The sequence below is a fragment of the Rattus norvegicus genome, chromosome 1 (assembly GCF_021556685.1).
Source record: "Rattus norvegicus strain SHRSP/BbbUtx chromosome 1, alternate assembly SHRSP_T2T, whole genome shotgun sequence".
Lineage (NCBI taxonomy): Eukaryota > Metazoa > Chordata > Mammalia > Rodentia > Muridae > Rattus > Rattus norvegicus.
Window position 1 is genome coordinate 18,897,655 of NC_141534.1, and position 18,970 is coordinate 18,916,624.

At 39.8% G+C, this 18,970-nt stretch overlaps 1 protein-coding gene across 7 annotated transcripts in view; it reads left to right on the top strand.

Moving 5' to 3' along the window:
- The first annotated feature begins 10,227 nt into the window (after positions 1-10,227).
- Lama2 (laminin subunit alpha 2) overlaps positions 10,228-18,970 on the top strand; it is a 647,938-nt gene continuing 639,195 nt past the window's right edge. For 6 of the 7 annotated variants that reach the window (XR_015627317.1, XR_015627326.1, XM_087564082.1 and 3 more), the window contains exon 1: positions 10,229-10,405. Coding sequence is in view for 5 of the 7 variants with exons in the window: in XM_087564082.1 (XP_087420208.1) it covers positions 10,297-10,405 (109 nt within the window). In the remaining 2 variants the exon portion in view is untranslated. Of the gene's footprint in view, positions 10,406-18,970 lie in introns of all 7 variants that reach the window. The other variant, NM_001427039.1, reaches the window with a different exon arrangement.

An 18,970-nucleotide genomic window follows, 5' to 3' on the forward strand; every position in this document is an offset into this window, starting at 1 on the left:
ATTTCATTCTTCTCGTTCCATGTGGAGGCAGAGTAGTTTGTGCCATTTTTCTGCAAATGTCTTAGAAAGCCAAGTAATCGGTTTGGCATGAATCTCTCTATCATTACAAAATATTTTCTTTTATTTCTTCTATTCCATGACCCATCTTATACCACTTTTCCAATATTCCAGATATTCTGTGATTTCACATTCTAATAAAATGTTATCACATTTTTTTACCCTAGGGATTATTTTCTATGGTAACAGAACTAATGCAAGATTATTTTCAAATGTTACGTTTTACTGACATCTTATTCCAACTACCTACTCCCTAATCCTACCTCACAGGTACTATAGTGAATTTTTATGCATTTTCCTTAATTCACCCATAACTTTATACAAGTTATCTTTACATTTGATCATAAGATTATGTGGAATTGTATATGTGAAATATTGACTTGACATCTCCACAATTTCTTAGCCAGTTGCCTAAACCTTTGCAGTTGGTATTTTTTTCCTTATTTATATTAATTCATGCTGCAAATGAGATAACAGATGTTAAATTATTTTGCTCTTAGGTGTGTTATGTTTTCTAATTATTTCCTCCACACTCATTCTTCTTCTTTGTAGAAAAATCTTTTCCCTTGCCTATATGCTCTATTCACAAAACAACTATGAGATACTTTTATCAAAACTAAAAATAGCCATCCAGTTACCTCCAGTGTCAAGTACCTCACCATACTGAGCTCACACCTGGCAGCCAGCCTGTGTTTGCTATCACAGGCATTCTCACTGCCAGACAGCCAATTGCTCCAGGCAGAAACTTTAGAAGGATCCTGAACTCTTCATGTCCGGTTGATTCACAAGACTTGTGAATTCACTGTCCCAATGATCTCCAAACTATTCTCTCCTCTTGACTGACTCTGCATTCACAGGAATCCTGTCCCCTGTCAGATCTCAGCTTAAATGTCACCTCCTGAGAGAGCATTTCCTGACATGCCGTTCGTTCAGGAAGCATCCTTTTACAGTTGGTGCTAAGCCTCTTCCTTTCCTTTATAGCCACTGAAACCATTTGTTGTGACTTGTTTCCCCCTCTTTACTAACGCACCCTGTTTTTTCACTTGCATGTAAATTCCTCAATAGCTGGGCTATATCCAATGTGTTTGCTTACTACTGTGTCAGCTCCTAACTCCTAACAGTCATTTGGTAAAAAGAATGAATGAATGAATGAATGAATGAATAAAAGAGTCACATGCTGCCATCACTATTAGGTTCATTGGCTTCTGTTTCCCTTACTCATTTCTTAACAAACACTGGTGGCACAGATACACCATTTATCAAGCACAGAGATCTGACCATGATACTTCCCAGATTACAAACCATTCCCTCCTAAATGCAAAACAGACGTCAGTTTCCTTAGCACACAAAAAGCAACAGAACTACTCCCGGTCTGCTGTAGGTTTTGAGTAGAATCAAATATACCATACTATGCAAAAAAAAAATCTTAGAGTTCATATTGGGTCTTGAGTTCATGACGAGCACAGCAACAGCAAAAACCTCCACTTATAACAGAGTTTAGGGCAAAGAGAAAGAATCTGTAAGTTCTTCATCTAGAACAATGATTCTCAACCTGGTGGTCATGACTCAAACGGGAGTCCCATATCAGATATGCTGCATATCATATATTTACATTATGATTCATAACAGTAACAGAATTACAGTTATGAAGTGCTAATAAAATAAATGTATGGTTGAGGGTCACCACAACCTGAAGTATTGTATTAAAGGATTAAAATAGTTAAGATCCACTGATTAAAGTATATTTATTACCTCAACCTATGTTTTGTTAAGTATATAAAATTCAATTATTTGCATTTTAAAGGGCATCTTTTGCTTTTATGTTTTGTTTGTATTAATATTTTTGTGGATTTTTATAAGCTTTCTAGTTAAATATTATTCTTTTCTGGGCAAACCAATAGAAATTTACAGAAGAGAGTGGTATTTTGTGACTAGAGTGCAGGGCTGCTTTCATTCATGCTGATTTCTCTCCCACAGATCATGAATCAGAAGTGCATGTTGACCTTCCAGTGACAAGGGCAATGTCCCCATTCAGACAGCAAATTATCTACATGTGCTGTTTGGACTCTTGGACAGTGGCTGAAGAAATAAAGAACCGAATGATTACTTTTATTTATTTCAGTTTAAATAATCAGTTGCAATTGTGGCCGCTGCACTGCAAAGTTCAAGTGCAAACACCGGAATAATACAGCAGAAAATGCAACACTCAATTAAATGTTGACTGTAAGAGACAAAGGCAGACTATGGGTAGTCTGGCAACCAAAGAGGAATTGCATAATCAGTGGATTTTAGCAAAAAGACGTTTCCAGAGGTGTTTTCAGGTTTCACTGTGATAGAATATTTGCTCATCCAACGGTGGTAGGATATACATACTAAAGCACCATTGACAAGCTTCATCATTACCAGAAGCCTTATGTGAGGAAACTGTAATCTCAAAGAACTATTTTATAGGATGGCAATGATTTAAAAATGCATCTAGACTCTTTTAAGTATTTTCCCTTCAAAAGGAGGAGTCTAATCATTGCATATGATCTCAATTTACTTACCTATTTAATCTTATTTTACAGTGCAGACTTTATCCCCATCCCGGGCCACCCTTGGACTGTTCCACATCACGCATCTCTTTTCCCCATCCCCAAGAGGATGCCCGCACCCTCAATTCCATCAGACATCCTCATCCCCTGAGGCTCAAAGTCTGAGGGTTAGGTGTATCTTCTCTGAGTCCAGACCTGAGTTCTGCTGTATATGTGTTGGGGGCCTCATATCAGCTGGTGGATGCTGCCTGGTTGGTGGCTCAGTGTCTGAGAGATTCCGGGGTTCCAGGTTAATTGAGACTGCTGGTCTTCTTATAGGGTCACCCTTCTTCTCAGCTTCCTTCAGCTTTTCCCTAATTTAACTACAGGGGTCACTAGCTTCTGTCCATTGGATGGGTGTAAATATCTGCATCTGACTCTTTGAGCTGCTTGCTGGGCCTTTCAGAGGACAGTCATGATAGGCCCCTGTTTGTAATCACCCGTAGTATCTGTAATGGTGTCAGGCCTTAGGGCCTCCCCCTGAGCTGGACCCCAATTTCGGCTGTCATTGGACCTCCTTTTCCTTAGGCTCTTCTTCATTTTTGTCCATATAGGAACAATTATGAGTCAGAGTTTTTGACTGTGGGATGGCAACCCCATCCCTCCACTCTATGCCCTGTCTCTCTACTGGAGGTGGACTCTACAAGTTCCCTCTGCCTGTTGTAGGGCACTTCATCTAAGGGCCTTCCCTTTGAGACTCTAGAGTCTCTCACCTTCAAGGTCTTTGGTACATTCCAAAAGGTCTCCACACTTCCTACCTCTCGAGATTGCCTGTTCCATTCTTTCTGCTGGCCCTCAGGGCTTTAGTCCTGTTCTCCTCTTCCTCTCCCTGTCCCCTTTCCCACCCACATCCCTCCCATCATCCCCACCTCCTGGGATTGCTTTCTTCACCATCCTAAGCGGGATTGAGTCATCCTCACTTGGGCCCTTCAGCTTGTTAGCCTTCTTGAGTTCTGTGGCTTGTATCCTGGGTATTCTGTACTTTTTTGGCTAATATCCACTCACTAGCGAGTACATACCCTGCATGTCATTTTGGGTCTGAGTTACCTCACTCAGGATGATATTTTCTAGTTCTACCCATTTGCCTGCAAAACTCATGATGTCCTCATTCTTAATAGCTGAGTAGTATTCCATTGTGTAAATGAACTTTTTCTGTATCCATTTTTCTGTTGCGGGGCATCTGGGCTGTCTCCAGCTTCTGGCTATCACAAATAAGGCTGCTATGAACATTGTGGAACATGTGCCCTTGTGGTACGGTGGGGCATCTTTTGGGTATTTGCCCAAGTGATTGTGTGACATTAGGAATTCTGGGAACTTTTTGGAGGGTACATAAATGCTAGACCCACACTAGGTGGAGTTGGTAGTCATGCTCAAAGAGGACAAAAGGAAAGAAAATAAATTCAGGAATCTCTCTGTCTCTCTGTCTCTCTCTCCCCTATTTTTCTCCCCTATCCAGTGTAAGGGGGTGAAACCAGGGGCATAAAGGGTGGGTAAAAGAAGAATCTACAAAGTAGCAAAGACCAGCTACAGTAGATGCAGGGAAGAGTTTTTGGCATTGCTGATCTTCATTTAGGTTTTTTTTTAATGTCAAAATTGAATATTATCATAGAATTCTCATCCAGGAAGAAAACTTCACATTTTAGTGAGTGCCCATTGAAAACCTACAGCCATTTTCCTATGATGGGTGTCAGTGGAATGGTTGGCTTCTTCCTGTTCTGATCAGAAACAAGGCAGATGTGTCAGTTCTCAACATTTGCGTTCAACGTGGGGTCATTGCCAGACGCACATGGCCAAAAAAATCGCCTGCTTTGTGTAGCTTAATCCTGTAAATAAGATTCAACCCATGTTGTCCAAAGTTACATTAGTTATATTATTATCAGTATAGCTATTCGAAGACCAAAACACTAAACAGAATTCCATTCAACCACGAAGCCTTTAAAGTTTTCAAAGTATATTTGAGACATGTGTGTTGAAAACTTGAAAGCATGTGTGAGGATGTTAAAAATGTAAATTTATGAGTGATACTTTATGGCATGGAAGTTGCAGAGTTACTTAGATGCCAACTTTCCTTCATTTAATTTATAGACTCAAATGAACTACTGTCAAAGTCCCTATTACCTCTTTTACATAAGCAGAAATTGATGAGTTAGTGCTGCGGGGTTCATAGAAGTGAACCTACTCTTGTGATCCAATCGAGCAATTGATCCTGGGTGTCTACCCAAAGATCTGAAAAGTCTTTTCCATGCAAATACCTGTGTACAGATGCCTGTAACAACTATTAGTATTTGCTCAAGCTTGGAAGTAATAAGGAGGATTAAAATAATCAGTGTTTGCCTAAGATTGCTGGGTCAAAAGATGAGAAGGCAGAGGAAGTGGTAAATTAGGGAGTGATTTTAGGGTAGTGAAATGACCCAGCATGACATTCTTATCCAAACCCACAGTCATATGAGGCAACAGCTTAATATGTATTGTGCAGATTGGGTGGTGTCTGTGACAGCACAGAGTTCCCACTTGTAACAAGGGTACCTTTATGAGGGAGTTGGAAACAGAGGACATACACACACACATACACACACAGATACACACACACACATACACACACACAGAGAGACATACATACATGCATACATATACAGACACACACACACACACCTTTTAATTTCTGCTCTATTGATATCAATCTAAAATAGTTCTAAAACTATAAAGTAAACATGCTTAGTTTTAGTAATGAAAACATTTTCTCTAAACAACTACTGTAAAATGCAAAAGGTCTAGAATAGTTAATTATTTCTTTTTATAAACAAGTACAGGATTCTAAAGCTGTAATAGGCAAACTGAGACACACACACACACACACATATATACATATACATATATCATAGGATGAATTCATTTTGGGAAGAACAAAAGAAGGGGGAAAGTCATCCAATGAAGAACTATACTATTTGTATCAAATGTTGCCTCTATGAGAGGGCAAGGGCAGGACAGGGTAGGAGAGAGAGAGAGAGAGAGAGAGAGAGAGAGAGAGAGAGAGAGAGAGAGAGAGAGAGAGAGAGAACCAGAGCTAAACCTGTTTTTCAAGCAACACACATAGATCTAAAAGTAGAAGCTTAGACATGCCTTTAAGAGGGTCCCATATGAAGGGTGGATTTTTTAAATTTAATTTTTGTTGAATATTTTATGTATTTACATTTCAAATGTTATCCCCTTTCCCCCTCTCCCATACCCCTCCCCCATCTCCCTGCTTCTGTGAGGAACTCCCACTCCTACATACCCACTCTAACCGCAACGCCCTGGCATTCCCCTACATTGGGGAAATGAGCCTTCACAGGACCAAGGACTTTTCCTCCTATTAATGCTAGACAGTGCCATCCTCTGCTACATATGCAGCTGGAGCCATAGGTCCCTATATATGTACTCACTGCTTGGTGGTTTAATCTCTGGGAGCCCTGGTGGGGTCTAGTTGGTTGGTATTAATGTTCTTCCTATGGAGTACAAACCCTTTCAGCTCCTTCAGTCTTTCCTTTAACTCATCCCTTAGAGACCCCTTGTTCAGCCCAATGATTAGTTGCAACCATTCTTTTGAGTATCAGTAGAGCTCTGGCAGAGCCTCTCAGGAAACACCCTTATCTGGCTCCTGTCAGCAAGCACTTCTTGGCATCAGCAATAGTGACTGGGTTTGTTGGCTGTATATGATTGGTTGGATCCCCAGGTGGGGCAGTCTCTGGATGACCTTTTCTTCACTCCCTGATCCATTCTTTGTCTCTGTATTTCCTCCTGTGAGTATTTTTTCTCACATCCACATTTTGGTTTTCTTTCTTCTTAGGCCTCATATGGTCTCTGAATTTTTTCTTAAGTATTCCAAGATTTTGGGCTAATATCCATTTATCAGTGAATGCATACCATGTGTGTGGCTTTGTGACTGGGTTACCTCACTCAGGATGATATTTTCTAGTTCCATTCATTTGCCTAAGAATTTCATGTAGTCATTATTTTTAATAGCTGAGTAATATTCCATTGTGTAATGTACCGCATTTTCTGTATCCATTCCTCTGTTGAAGGTCATCTGGGTTCTTTCCAGCTTCTGGCTATTATAAATAAGGCTGTTAATGAACACAGTGGAGGGAGCATGTGTCCTTGTGATATGTTGGAACATCTTTTCGGTGTATGCCCAAGAGAGGTATAGCTGGATCCTCAGGTAGTGGAATGTCGAATTTTCTGAGGAACCTCCAGACTAATTTCCAGAGTGATTGTATCAGCTTGCAATCCTACCAAAAACATAGGACTCTTCCTATTTCTCTACATCCTCACCATCATCTACTGTTGTCCCTCGCGCTCTCTCTCGCCAGCAAGAAAACACGCGGGGACATAGGAATCCTTACTGTGACCAAACTTTATTAATATCTTAAGGAGAGGCCCCTCGCGCCGGCATGGCGCGCTTATATACACCCTAGCGCGGCGCATCTACACCTGATTGGTTGCTTACCCATGATCTCATAAGGCACGCCCTGGAATGGGCAAAGACCTGGCACAAAGGCACTCTTGCACATGCACACACAGTTAACTTCCTGAAAGGAAGTTGGCTGGCGTGGCGGAGGCCAGCGCCATCTTGTCTAGCTCGGCCTTCCACGTGGGGTGCAGTGGAAGCCAGCGCCATCTAGGGGTGGCGAATGTTATTGCGGCCCTCTACATACTGTCACCTGAGTTTTTGATCTTAGCCATTCTGATTGGTATGAGGTGGAATCTCAGGGTTGTTTTGACGTGCATTTCCCTGATAACTAAGGATGTCGAACATTTCTTTAGGTGCTTCTCAGCTATTCCATATTCCTCACCTGAGAATTCTTTGCTTAGCTCTGTACCCCATTTTTAATAGGGTTATTTGATTCTCTAGAGTCTAACTTCTTGAGTTCTTTGCATATATTAGATATTAGCCTTCTATCAGATGTAAGATTGGTAAAGACCTTTTCCCAATATGTTGGTTGCTGTTTTGTCCTATTGGCAGTGTTGTTTACCTTAAAGAAGCTTTGCAATTTTATGAGGTCCCATTTGTCAATTCTTGATCTTAGAGCAGAGCCATTCATTGGCCTTTTGTTCAGGAAAATTTCCCCAGGGCCCATGTGTTCAAGGCTCTTCCCCACTTTCTCTTCTATTAGTTTCAGTGTGCCTGGTTTCATGTGGAGGTTTTGATCCTCTTAGACTTGATCTTTGTACAAGGAGAGAAGATTGGCTCAATTTGCATTCTTCTACATGCTGACTTCCAGTTGAACCAGCACCATTTGTTGAAAAATGCTGTCCTTTTTCCATTGGATAGTTTTAGCTCCTTTGTCAAAGATCAAGTGACCATAGGTGTGTGGGATCATTTCTGGGTCTTCAATTCTATTCCTGCTTGTCTCTGTACCAATACCATGCAGTTTTTAATCACTATTGCTCTGTAATACAGCTTAAGGTCAGGGATGGTGATTCCACCAGAAGTTCTTTTATTGTTGAGAGTAGTTTTCAATATCCTGGGTTTTTTTTTTTTTTTGCTTTTCCAAACGAATTTGCAAATTGCTCTTTCTAATTCTATGAAGAATTGAGTTGGGATTTTGATGGGGATTGCATTGAACTTGTAGGTTGCTTTTGGCAAGATGGGCAATTTTACTATATTAATCCTGCCAATCCATGACCATGGGAGATCTTTCTATCTTCTGAGATCTTCTTCAATTTCTTTCTTCAGAGACTTGAAGTTCTTGTCATATAGATTTTTCACTTGCTTGGTTAGAGTCACACTAAGCTATTTTATGTTATTTGTGACTATTTGAAGGGTATCATTTCCCTAATTTCTTCCTTAACCTGTTTATCCTGAGTAAAGGAAGGCTACTGATTTGTTTGAGTTAATTTTACATCCAGTCACTTTGCTGAAGTTGTTTATCAGGTATAAGAGTTCTCTGGTGGAACTTTTTGGGTCACTTAAGTATATTATCATATTATCTGCACTCTCCTTACCTATTCAATATAGTACTTGAGGTCCTAGCCAGAGCAAATAGACAACAAAAGGAGGTCAAAGGGATACAAATTGTAAAGGAAGAAGTCAAAATATCAGTGTTTGAGGGTGGATCTTAACTCTGGATTCTCATCAATCCTTTAAGAGTTACTTTCTTTTCTAAAAAGTGAAAATACTGTAGCTTCTGTGTAGCATCTTAAAAATGGATACATCTTAACTATAAACTTAAAAGAAACTTAGTCATCCATGTAACTATGTGCACTGCCACATAGAAGTGTATTTATAAACTTATTAGTAGGCAAACCAGAACATACTAATAGGTCTGAAATGTTGTGCACACTTTGGTGAACTGGCACCCCATAAAGTATTATCTTCAGTTGGCCTAAATGGTACATCCTGTAAAACTAGTAAGTACAAATTTTTATTTGCAAGCAAACTTCAGTCAGATTTCAAATATAAAGCTTTTTTTTTCTTCTTAGAAATATTAACGTGAGTCGCCCATGGCTTTAATCCCGGCACTTGACAGACAGGGACAGGTGCATCTCTAAATCTGAGACCATAGTGAGATACTATTTCAAATTGACCACACACACACACACACACACACACACACACACACACACACACACACGAGGTGGCTCATTCAGTCATTCAGAAGTTCAAGAGGGAACAGTTTATGGTGTAGGGTTGCTCTGTCCTATGAGGACATCCTGATGCCAGGGTACACTGATGCAAAGGATTGCCTCCTAAAACCTATGAAGTTGCTATCCGAGGTCCGACTGTCGTGGCCTTGTCGATTATAACCTGTTATGGAGTGGCCATGTGAACCCTGGTGACAGAGGAAAAAATATTTTTCTGTTGAGTTAAAAGAAGTTGCGATGACTGATAGGAAATCCTTGCAGACACAGACACTCCATTCCCTTTTTTTTTTTTTTTTTTTTTGGTTCTTTTTTTCTGGAGCTGGGGACCGAACCCAGGGCCTTGCGCTTCCTAGGCAAGCACTCTGCCACTGAGCCAAATCCCCAACCCCACTCCATTCCCTTTTAATAACGTCCCTTGCTTATAGCTTATAGCTTCCAACCAGTGGAGCGATTTCAGAAACTTTTCAGTAGCATTGGGACAGCTTTAGTCTATCACCCACTGATGCTTGGACAGCTGCCTTTCGGGAGTCCCTGCCCAATGCGCCATCCAGTTTGAGGGTCCCCATAGGCAGCCTCAGTTCCCTAGTAGTTCGCACCATAACCTTGGGGTAGTCTGGGATCACCTGGACCTAGGGTAGCTGCATGCAATTTTTCCAGGACCTTCTGAGGAGCCAAAGTTTTTAGCTGTGTGGCTTTCTCAGCGATAATGTTTTCCATCTGGTAGGATTTCACAGACCCCAGAGTGCCTTGGTATCAATTACTTTCTTAACGCTAAAGAAGTTTGAATAACTCCTGCTAGAGGCCCAATTCCCCTGACAAGGGTAGCACCAGGGAGCCCATGTTCTTCCAACCAAGGACCCTTTAAAGGCCCAAGCCTGGGAAGGGGTGGGGACTGCCCTTTCTCCCCCACCCTTGGGCGGTGGCAGGACAGAGCTGGGGAGGGCTGTCTCCTCCTCTTTCCCTTGCAGCTGCTCACTTCAACTGGGTGGACCCGAGGCAGCAACTCCGTGGGCTCCAGAGGAGTGGATCTGCTCCGGCCAGGATGCCTGCGGCCGGCGGGATCCTCCTGCTCCTGCTCTTGGGGATACTTGAAGGCTCCCAGACTCAGCGGCCACAGCAGCGGCGACAGTCTCCAGCTCATCAACAGAGAGGTACAGTACAGGGCGCCCTTTCCCGGGATCGCTGCTCCTAACTGACTTCAGCTAGTGGGAAAAGAGTCGCTGGCTGGGGTCCACTTTTTTTTGCTTCACTTTAGGGCATGCTCTTCCAGGCGCAAGGCACTGGACTTCGTTTGCAAGTTCAGAGTAAGACCCCTGAGAGAGCGGGGCAGGGGAATTACCTCCAGCTGAAGGTTCACCAAACTCAGCTCACTAAATCCTGGAAACTGGTCAACGGAAAACTTCTAAAGTTCCCAAGACAGACTTTTTTTTTTTTTCCAATTGAGAGAAAACATTTTATCAATTTAGATTCTGTTCCTGCAGAGGAGAGCTCCCCGAGCTGTAGTTGAGTTTATCTTAGAACTTTGAGTTAAGTAATTGTGCTTTTTTTTTTTTAACTTTAAGGATCGTGTTTCTAATTATTTACATAAAGTAGTTTGGTATGTGGCTAACACCTCCACTCACACATTTGTGAAACCTCCTCTCGCTCAGAATATAGACCAGATTTCTGTGTATTTTTGGATTCCAGCGGTCACAAGCACACTTCAGGGGCCTCGAGGAACAACTGTATTCAATGCAGCTAAATTACTCTTATCAGAGCATCCGATTGCTTATGTGCATATCTTTCTTAAAAGCTTGATAGTCTCTGAAGAGTTTTCAGAGTTTTTAACGAGATGCATGCACAGCACTGAGAAACATGATTTGTAACACGTTCTTCCAGCAAACGTTTCCCAAAGCTGAAAAATCGGAATCAAAATAAAACGTATTTCAGAAACATGTTAGCTTTGTTTCAAAGGGTTTATCTTCAAAAGTGCAAAATCTAGAGGAAAAAACTTTAGGAAATGGGATGAGGCTGAGTCTGGGAGAGTTTTGAAATATAATATTTCTCTCTCTCTCTCTCTCTCTCTCTCTCTCTCTCTCTCTCTCTCTCTCTCTCTCTCTCTCTCTCATTAACTGGAACCAAGCCATGCTAATAGGTCTCACCACATTCTTGTTCTAGTCTAGCACTTTGCACAGAACTGTTTAAGAGAACATAACAGATAGCATGAGCGCCTCACCATAATCTTTGATTATACTTCCTAGAATAAAATGACGCCCAGTTTCTCCAGATAACCTTCTATTTTTGCAGAGGTAAAATGGGGTCAGTGTGGTGCAAATAATAGAATTACTGAGGCTGTACTTTGGGGGCAATGTCCTTGGCAGTTGGTTTGAAAAAATGCTACACTTAACTTTTGTCCTTTTTTCAATTGTGATTAACACAATTGGTGGTAGTTTAATTCTGCTGGGGAACTGAGAGAGATGGTCTTTGTACTCTCCTCCACTTTGAATAACGCCAAAGCTTCCACTCCCGGAGTGTAGTACCCTACTGAATTCCGGAGAATTCTTTCTGCGTATTCATGTGTGTATTCTCCTCCTAGGCTCTATTTTTACATCTGTTTGTTTGTTTGTTTGTTTGTTTGTAGTGGGGGTACACACATAATGTGACGAAATGTGTGTGGTTAGAGATGAGCTTGGATAAATCAGAACTGCTTTCTCCATCTGGGTTCCTGGTATAAAACTCATGTCATTAAGCTTGAACAAATGCCCTTAGTAAAGGAGCCATCTCCCCTCTCTCCCTGGGCTCTGTTACTGTCTTTGTTACAGTCATTTGCAGTGTGTTGGGAGGGTAGGGCTAGGATAAGTGATTTAAATTTATTAATAATAAAAGGTATATTTAAGATACCTTTTATGATGGCTTAAATGAGTGTAGTGCCTTATAATTTAATGAACCTATGCAGAAGTCATATACCCTTGGATCACATGATCTGCTTTCCTCTTCCATTGTTATTATTCCCACAGGGCTAATTTAAAACCTAAGCCTTGAGTAATAGCCATGGAAGTTCACATAACTAATGAGAATATTGTTGTCAGAAACTAAAAGTGCACTCAGTATAGTTGATGTTCACGTTCCCTTTTCTTGGGGCCATGGTCTCTTTCCTTCCCTGTTAGAAGGTTGTTTCCCCTTTGGTATTGCATATCAGTAAGAGTCACTGAATATGGTGTAACAAAAAATGTTTTCTTGGCTAACGTCAACTTCTCTAGTTTTGATTGTATGTACCTGCAATGACCTTCATGTCCTGGCACTAACTGTGAAAGATTTCTGTCTTCCCTTATAGACCAGTGCCAACTTACTAAGGATGCTGACTTGTCCTGTATTTAGACTCTGCAACACAATGGTTCTTAACCTATGTATTGTGACTCAATTAGGGGGGCAAACAGTCCTTTTACAGGGGTTGCCTAAGACCATTGGAAAACAGATATTAACATTATCACTCATAACAGTAGCAAAATTACAATTTTGAAGTATCAACAAAAATAATTTTATGGTTGATGGTCACTATAACATGAGGGTCTATATTAAAGGGTCACTGTATTAGGAAGGCTGAGAGCCACTGCTGTAAACAGAAGTAGAAACCTAACAAATTTTATTTATTTGCCTCTCATTTTTATTGAAAATATTACATATTTTCTATAGAATATTGAGTTGTAGCAGAAATATCGATTCAATAAGTTTTCATTTATAAGAAAATTTTCACTCTCCTATTAATAGCAACAAAATAGAGTGACTGAGTCACAGTAAATTTACCTTTTAGCACAGCAGAGAATAAAAATGCTGTCTGATATTCCTGTGTTTAATATCTAGTAGTGAAAATATAATACTGTGTGATCTGTAATTGAGGAAAAAGAGTTTCACAAGAATATTGTACAATAAGTGAGATCAGTCTGGTAGTGTGATAGCTTTCCTCTGCTTTCCTGTCTTGATATGCCATTTAAGTTACCAGAAAGTCAGTTTGTTTGAAGTTGATGTGTTTGTCTAAATTTGGTTGGTGGTGAATAACAGGTCCAGAAATTTCAGAGTTCTCCACTCCATAGAATCTGTATGAAATTCATTTATTATTCATATCCAGATGCTAAATGATTCATTCTCTTCTGGAAATGTACTATGCCCGTTATCTGAACAGGAATGCGGATGAAAATACCAGTGTGAATTGCAGTAGTTTCAGTGCGACTATATCGTCTGGAACTGTGGCAGAAAAGTCAACTTTCATATATACAATGTTAGCACAGTGGGGTCCTGGACAGACAGATCCACAGACAAGGGAACAGTAGTTAAGGATTTGAAACGATCCACAGGAGCAACAGTCCAATGGAAGACTTTATTGAAGAAGGATAAGGAGGAGAAGAAGGAGAAGAGGAGAGGGTGGAGGGAGAGGAAGAAGAGAAGGAGATGGAAGGAAGGTAAAAAAGGCAGAGGGATAGGAGGAGAAGGAAAGAGAGGTGGAAGGAGGAAGAGGAGAAGGGGATGAGGAAGAGGAAGAACAAGGAGAAAAGAAAGACAGAAAAAAGAAGAGAAGGAGGACAGGAGGGGAATGAAGAGGAGGAGAAGGAAAAGGAGAAAGGGAAGGGATTATAAAAAGTGTCTTCAGACTTTAAGGGATTGATACCTGGTAAGAGCTGACAGAGGCTTTCTGAATTGGGTCCACAGAAGAATATGAGAAGTTAACAGGCTTCACTCTAAAACAAATTGGAATCCTCTTCTGCCTGCCATGTTTTCCTTATCAATCATTCTGAACAGTTCAGCAACAGCTGGGGGCTCCTTGCTTCTGGCATGTCCGCATGGTGGTAAGGTGCTCAACATGCCAAGTGTGCCCTAGGGTATCATGCTATGCGGAGAGGAAGTTACAGCATGTGATATCTCCAGTCCTGTTTCAGGTCCAACATTCTGGAATTACAGTCTATTGTTTTTGGAGTGAACACTGTATTCTAATATCTGGGTTCTTAAAAATGTCAACAAGATGTTAAGTGTGTTTAAATATGTATTTAGATGCCTTCTGGAATTTAAAATAAAAACATGTTTGAGACAAACCTTGCTCATTTTTGGCAAAAATACTTCAACATTTATTAAGGAATTTCAAAATCACTAACAATTGCAAGATTTTGAAACATCATGTGTCATAAAGTATGAGAACAGTTTATAAATGACCTAGATATTGTCATTGGGTTTATTCTGGTCATAAACCCAGCTATTTTTTTAAACCTTTGTTTTGCTATATTTATGACTTGATAGAGTATTTACTGTTGACTGACCTAGTAGTTTTGTAAAACTTATTCATAACGTAAAATTGAGAATATGAACATATTCAAAAACAGCTATGATTTATATAGTAGGGCTAATAAAGTTTATGCAAATGCTTTAAATTTCATATATTAATGTATGAAGATTTCTGTGTGGAGTTTAAGATTTCTGTAAGAATATCATGTAAAGTACTGAATTGCATCTATTTCAAGGATGTTGGTCATTAAGAGGTAAGAATTGGGCATGCTTTTATGGCTCTGTTTCTGGTCACTTCCTTAATATAATTCAGCTGCCGCATTTACCTACGGCCATTATAAAGCCCAATTAGGTAACCCAAAGATTCTAGCCATGAGTGACTGCTTTGGGAAACATGCTGTCATATTTTATGGGAGGGATTAAGTAGAAGGAATTTCAGAACAGAAGTCTGGGGAGATGGTTCTCTGAGGGGAGCGTTAGATGTACAGTATGAGGATCTGGTTTCGGAACACCACTACTCTTGTAAAATCCGGGAGTGCTGGTCATGTCTATAACCCAGTTCAGGAACTGGAGAAATGAAGATGTACTCCAAGTTTACTGGGGCACCTTTTCTTGGAAAGATGAAAACTACTGAAGAAAGACACTGATGTTGACCTCTGGCTAACATGTGAGCACACAAATATGTATAAAATACAATGCCCCAACCCCTACATTTCCTACATTTTTCTGGATAGTTTCTTTTTCTTTTCTTTTTTTTTTTTTTTTTTTTTTTTTGGAGCTGGGAACCGAACCCAGGGCCTTTCGCTTGCTAGGCAAGCACTCTGCCATTAAGCTAAATCCCCAACCCCTTTCTGGATAGTTTCTTACAATAGCTATAAATTAAAAAGTTTGCTTGATACATTTCCCAACTCATTCACTTCAGTTTTCCTTTTCAGAGCAGAGCACTGGTACTTAATAGTTCATTCACACATCTAGTAAATACCAAATAGTCTTTGGCAGTCAATGCACTTCACCTCTGCAATTAGAACGCTATTTCTTTGGGTCAAAATAGACATAATAGGAGTAAGTAAACCCTATTAGCATATACCTTTCTTCATATAAGATCAGAGGACCACACATCTGTCCACAATGAAAGTAGAGTACCTAGTAAGGTCAAGAATGGCAATAACCTTAATCTGGACCATATACTGCAACCTCAGTGGGGCAACTGACTGCTTAAGTTATAGAGTACAAAGGCTAAATCACATTGTGCTTAATTCATGCCACAGTAGTTCTCTAGTCTCTAGAGTTCTACTTTGTGTTTGAGCCAGCTAGAAAGATTTCTAAGTAGAGAGAAATTTATTATTATTATTATTATTATTATTATTATTATTATTGTTATTGTTGTTGTTGTTGTTGTTGTTGTTACCCCAAGTCACCTGCCAAGCTTGCAAGTCTTAGTTTAGCAGTTTAAAGGCTAACAAGCCTGCTATTATTCTCCTCTTAATCAAAGAGATCGAAGAGTAGGATTTGAGTACACTTAGAATTTTTAAATCTGGTAGGAAGTAAGCTTGGTCAGAAGCCCAGGTGTGGGGAGTGAAAAGAAAAAGGATTGAAATTAGAGGAAAACCAAAAACTGATTAGGGCAAGTTCTTGTCAAGATTGTTGTGTATCAAAAAGACACGAGACACAAACCCTGCTCCCTGTAGACCTTATACTTAGTTGGGATAGACATGGGGCAACAGGAATATGGTGAATATATAATGAAATAACAAAGTCATACATAAAAGCAGAATCCGGTTGATGATGAACACCGTGACAAGCATACAATGAAGATGGGGTCCCGGAAGAGCAGGGAGACTGAATTTAGTATCGTAAATGAATTGGGAAGGGTTGACCTCATGAAGGTCAACTTGAGTAAATGCTGCTAGATAGAGTAGAGTGTCACTGCAGTTATCTGGTGGAAGTGGACTCCCTGAACAGGAAGCACATTGACTGGGCCATATTTGAAGGTTCAGAGAAGTAGTAAGCTAGATCACACAGTATAGGTCATTGTAAGTATCTGGTTTTATAGTCTAACTACATAAGCTCGATCACACAATATAGGCCATTTAAATATCCAGCTTTATAGTCTAAGTGACATAGAAATGGTACAGGTTTTGATCATTGTTAATAAACGAAAGAAATCATACATCATTTCTTCTGTAGGCAAGGATCACTGGGCCTAGACCCAATGTCCAAGAATAAGATTATTTTCCATTTATTCCTTGTCCATGGGGTGGAGAGATGGTTCAGTGGTAAAGAGCACTGACTGCTCTTCCAGAGGTCCTGAGTTCAATTCCCAGCAACCACACGGTGGCTCACACCCATTTGTAGTGAGATCTGATGCCCTCTTCTGGTGTGTCTGAAGACAGCTACAGTGGACTTATTCCTTGTTCAGCAGGTTCTGTGCATGGAGGCTATTAAGTGATTCCGTGTTGTAGAACATTCTCCCTCAAAATGCTTCTTGCTATGAAACACAGATACCTGTTCTGACATTCTCTTCCTTTAGTCATCAGTACTATCTCACAATTCAAATGTGTCAGTGCCAGCCTCCGTAAATACTTTTATACAAGGGACATCTGCAGCTATCTTAACATTCTGCCAGTGTTCTCAGAAATACAGTGGACGCGTCTAAGGGTAATTTTCACTTGTATTCACTTTAAAACAAAAGTAAGGTATTTTCAGTCCTATACATATTCATCTGTACTTTCAAGTTTCCTTTGTTATTATCCATTTCAATATCAAAGCAAACTTTAGATATCATTGTTAAAATGACAGAAAGATACATTGGTCTGATGACCTCTTTTATGAAACGAACTTTGAAATACTGCCTGTCTTATGAACAGAAGTTTTTTCTCTGTTCTGTTTCAATTTTTATAAATACTTTAAGAATCACTGTAAATCTTACAGTGACCCTTGGGCCAAAGTAATGCAATTTAGGCATGGTTTAATTCTGTCATTGGAGACAAAAGTTACATGAAGAAAATTGCTTATCTTTTCCCTAGTGGCCTTTTTTTTTTTTTTTCAATTCTTCTTTAGCAGCCTGCTAGTTGAAAGAGATGATTTTAGCATTACAATTTTAAGAAGACATAAGCGGGAAATTTCACTTACATCTTTCCTATTAAAGGACACTGATATTTACTATCTAAAATGCTTCTGAGACAATCTGAATTTAGGTGGCAAATTAAAGCTAAAGGCTGGTCAAAGATACATAACGTAGATTAATTTTTCCCCTTGGATCCTCTTACCTATTGTTTTTCTTTTTTGATGTGAGGCTTCATGTATCCCAACTTGTCTTAAAAATTCTTTATAACCAAAATTGACCTTGAACTCCTGATGCTGCTCCTCCATAGCCCAGGTTCAGGGCTCACACACTGGTGCTACCACACACCTCTTTGCATTATCTTGAATGAAATCCAAGGCTTTGACCATCAGGGCCTCATACATGTTAACAAGGGCTCCTGCTGAGTCATACTCCAGCCTTTGAATATAAACTTTAATGCAGAGAGTTTTTTCTGCTATATTTTTAGTTTTACTTAGAGACATGTCATTTAGTTATGGATCATGAGGTTGATTCTACTTGTGGGTCATTCCTTAGAATACCATAAGAAGCTTAATCTATCTCAAAGAGCAAGCTAGTCATGCAGAGTCTGAATCATGAACACTGTTGGGGTGCTGTGCTGCCTGGCACTTAGGCACAGAACCTTGTGTGATGCTACAATGTTTCCCCATGTATGTCCTTTCAGCTGACTGTGAGTTGTGTATCTCCCCAGGGCTCTCCATTTAACTGCTCTCGGATGCCAGATGGCTTAATTTGGTATAATAGTATTTAGTAGAATTTATACATTAGCATATTACTTACACAATGTGGGTATCTAGTGAGTTAACATAATTATTCTTATCTTGTAGAGGGAATGGGATCTTGTCCTCCAGTCTGTCAAGGACAAAGAACAATTCTAGTGTAAGTTGAGACTTGAAAGTTCAGTTTTGCTCCTCTGATTTTATAAATTCTAAGTAATCATCCCTGTTTGAGTTTTAGATGTTTATGCTTTATAACATATCTTAATTTATTCCCTGTGAATTATGTTATTCTAATTAGAAAACAAAATCACTAGACTGTATTCATTAGAGGCTATCTTCATGTAAACTACATATAACACATAGAACCCTGTGAACATATAAACATATGTACTAACTAAAACTATTAATGAAATAATCTATTACATTTTAATCCCTAAACCTCTAGGGCTTGGATTGGACTACTATAAGAAGGCATTAACTGGTTCTTTATGGACATTTCTGGAATTACTTCTGCAGGTTTCAAGCAATAGTATTCTCTATGAAGTGAATTTAAAAAAAAGTCAGTAATGAAAGAACAAGAGTTTAAAACGTATGTACTTGAAAACCAGAGAAGGGTTAGTCTATATCTTTCTACTGAACAGAAG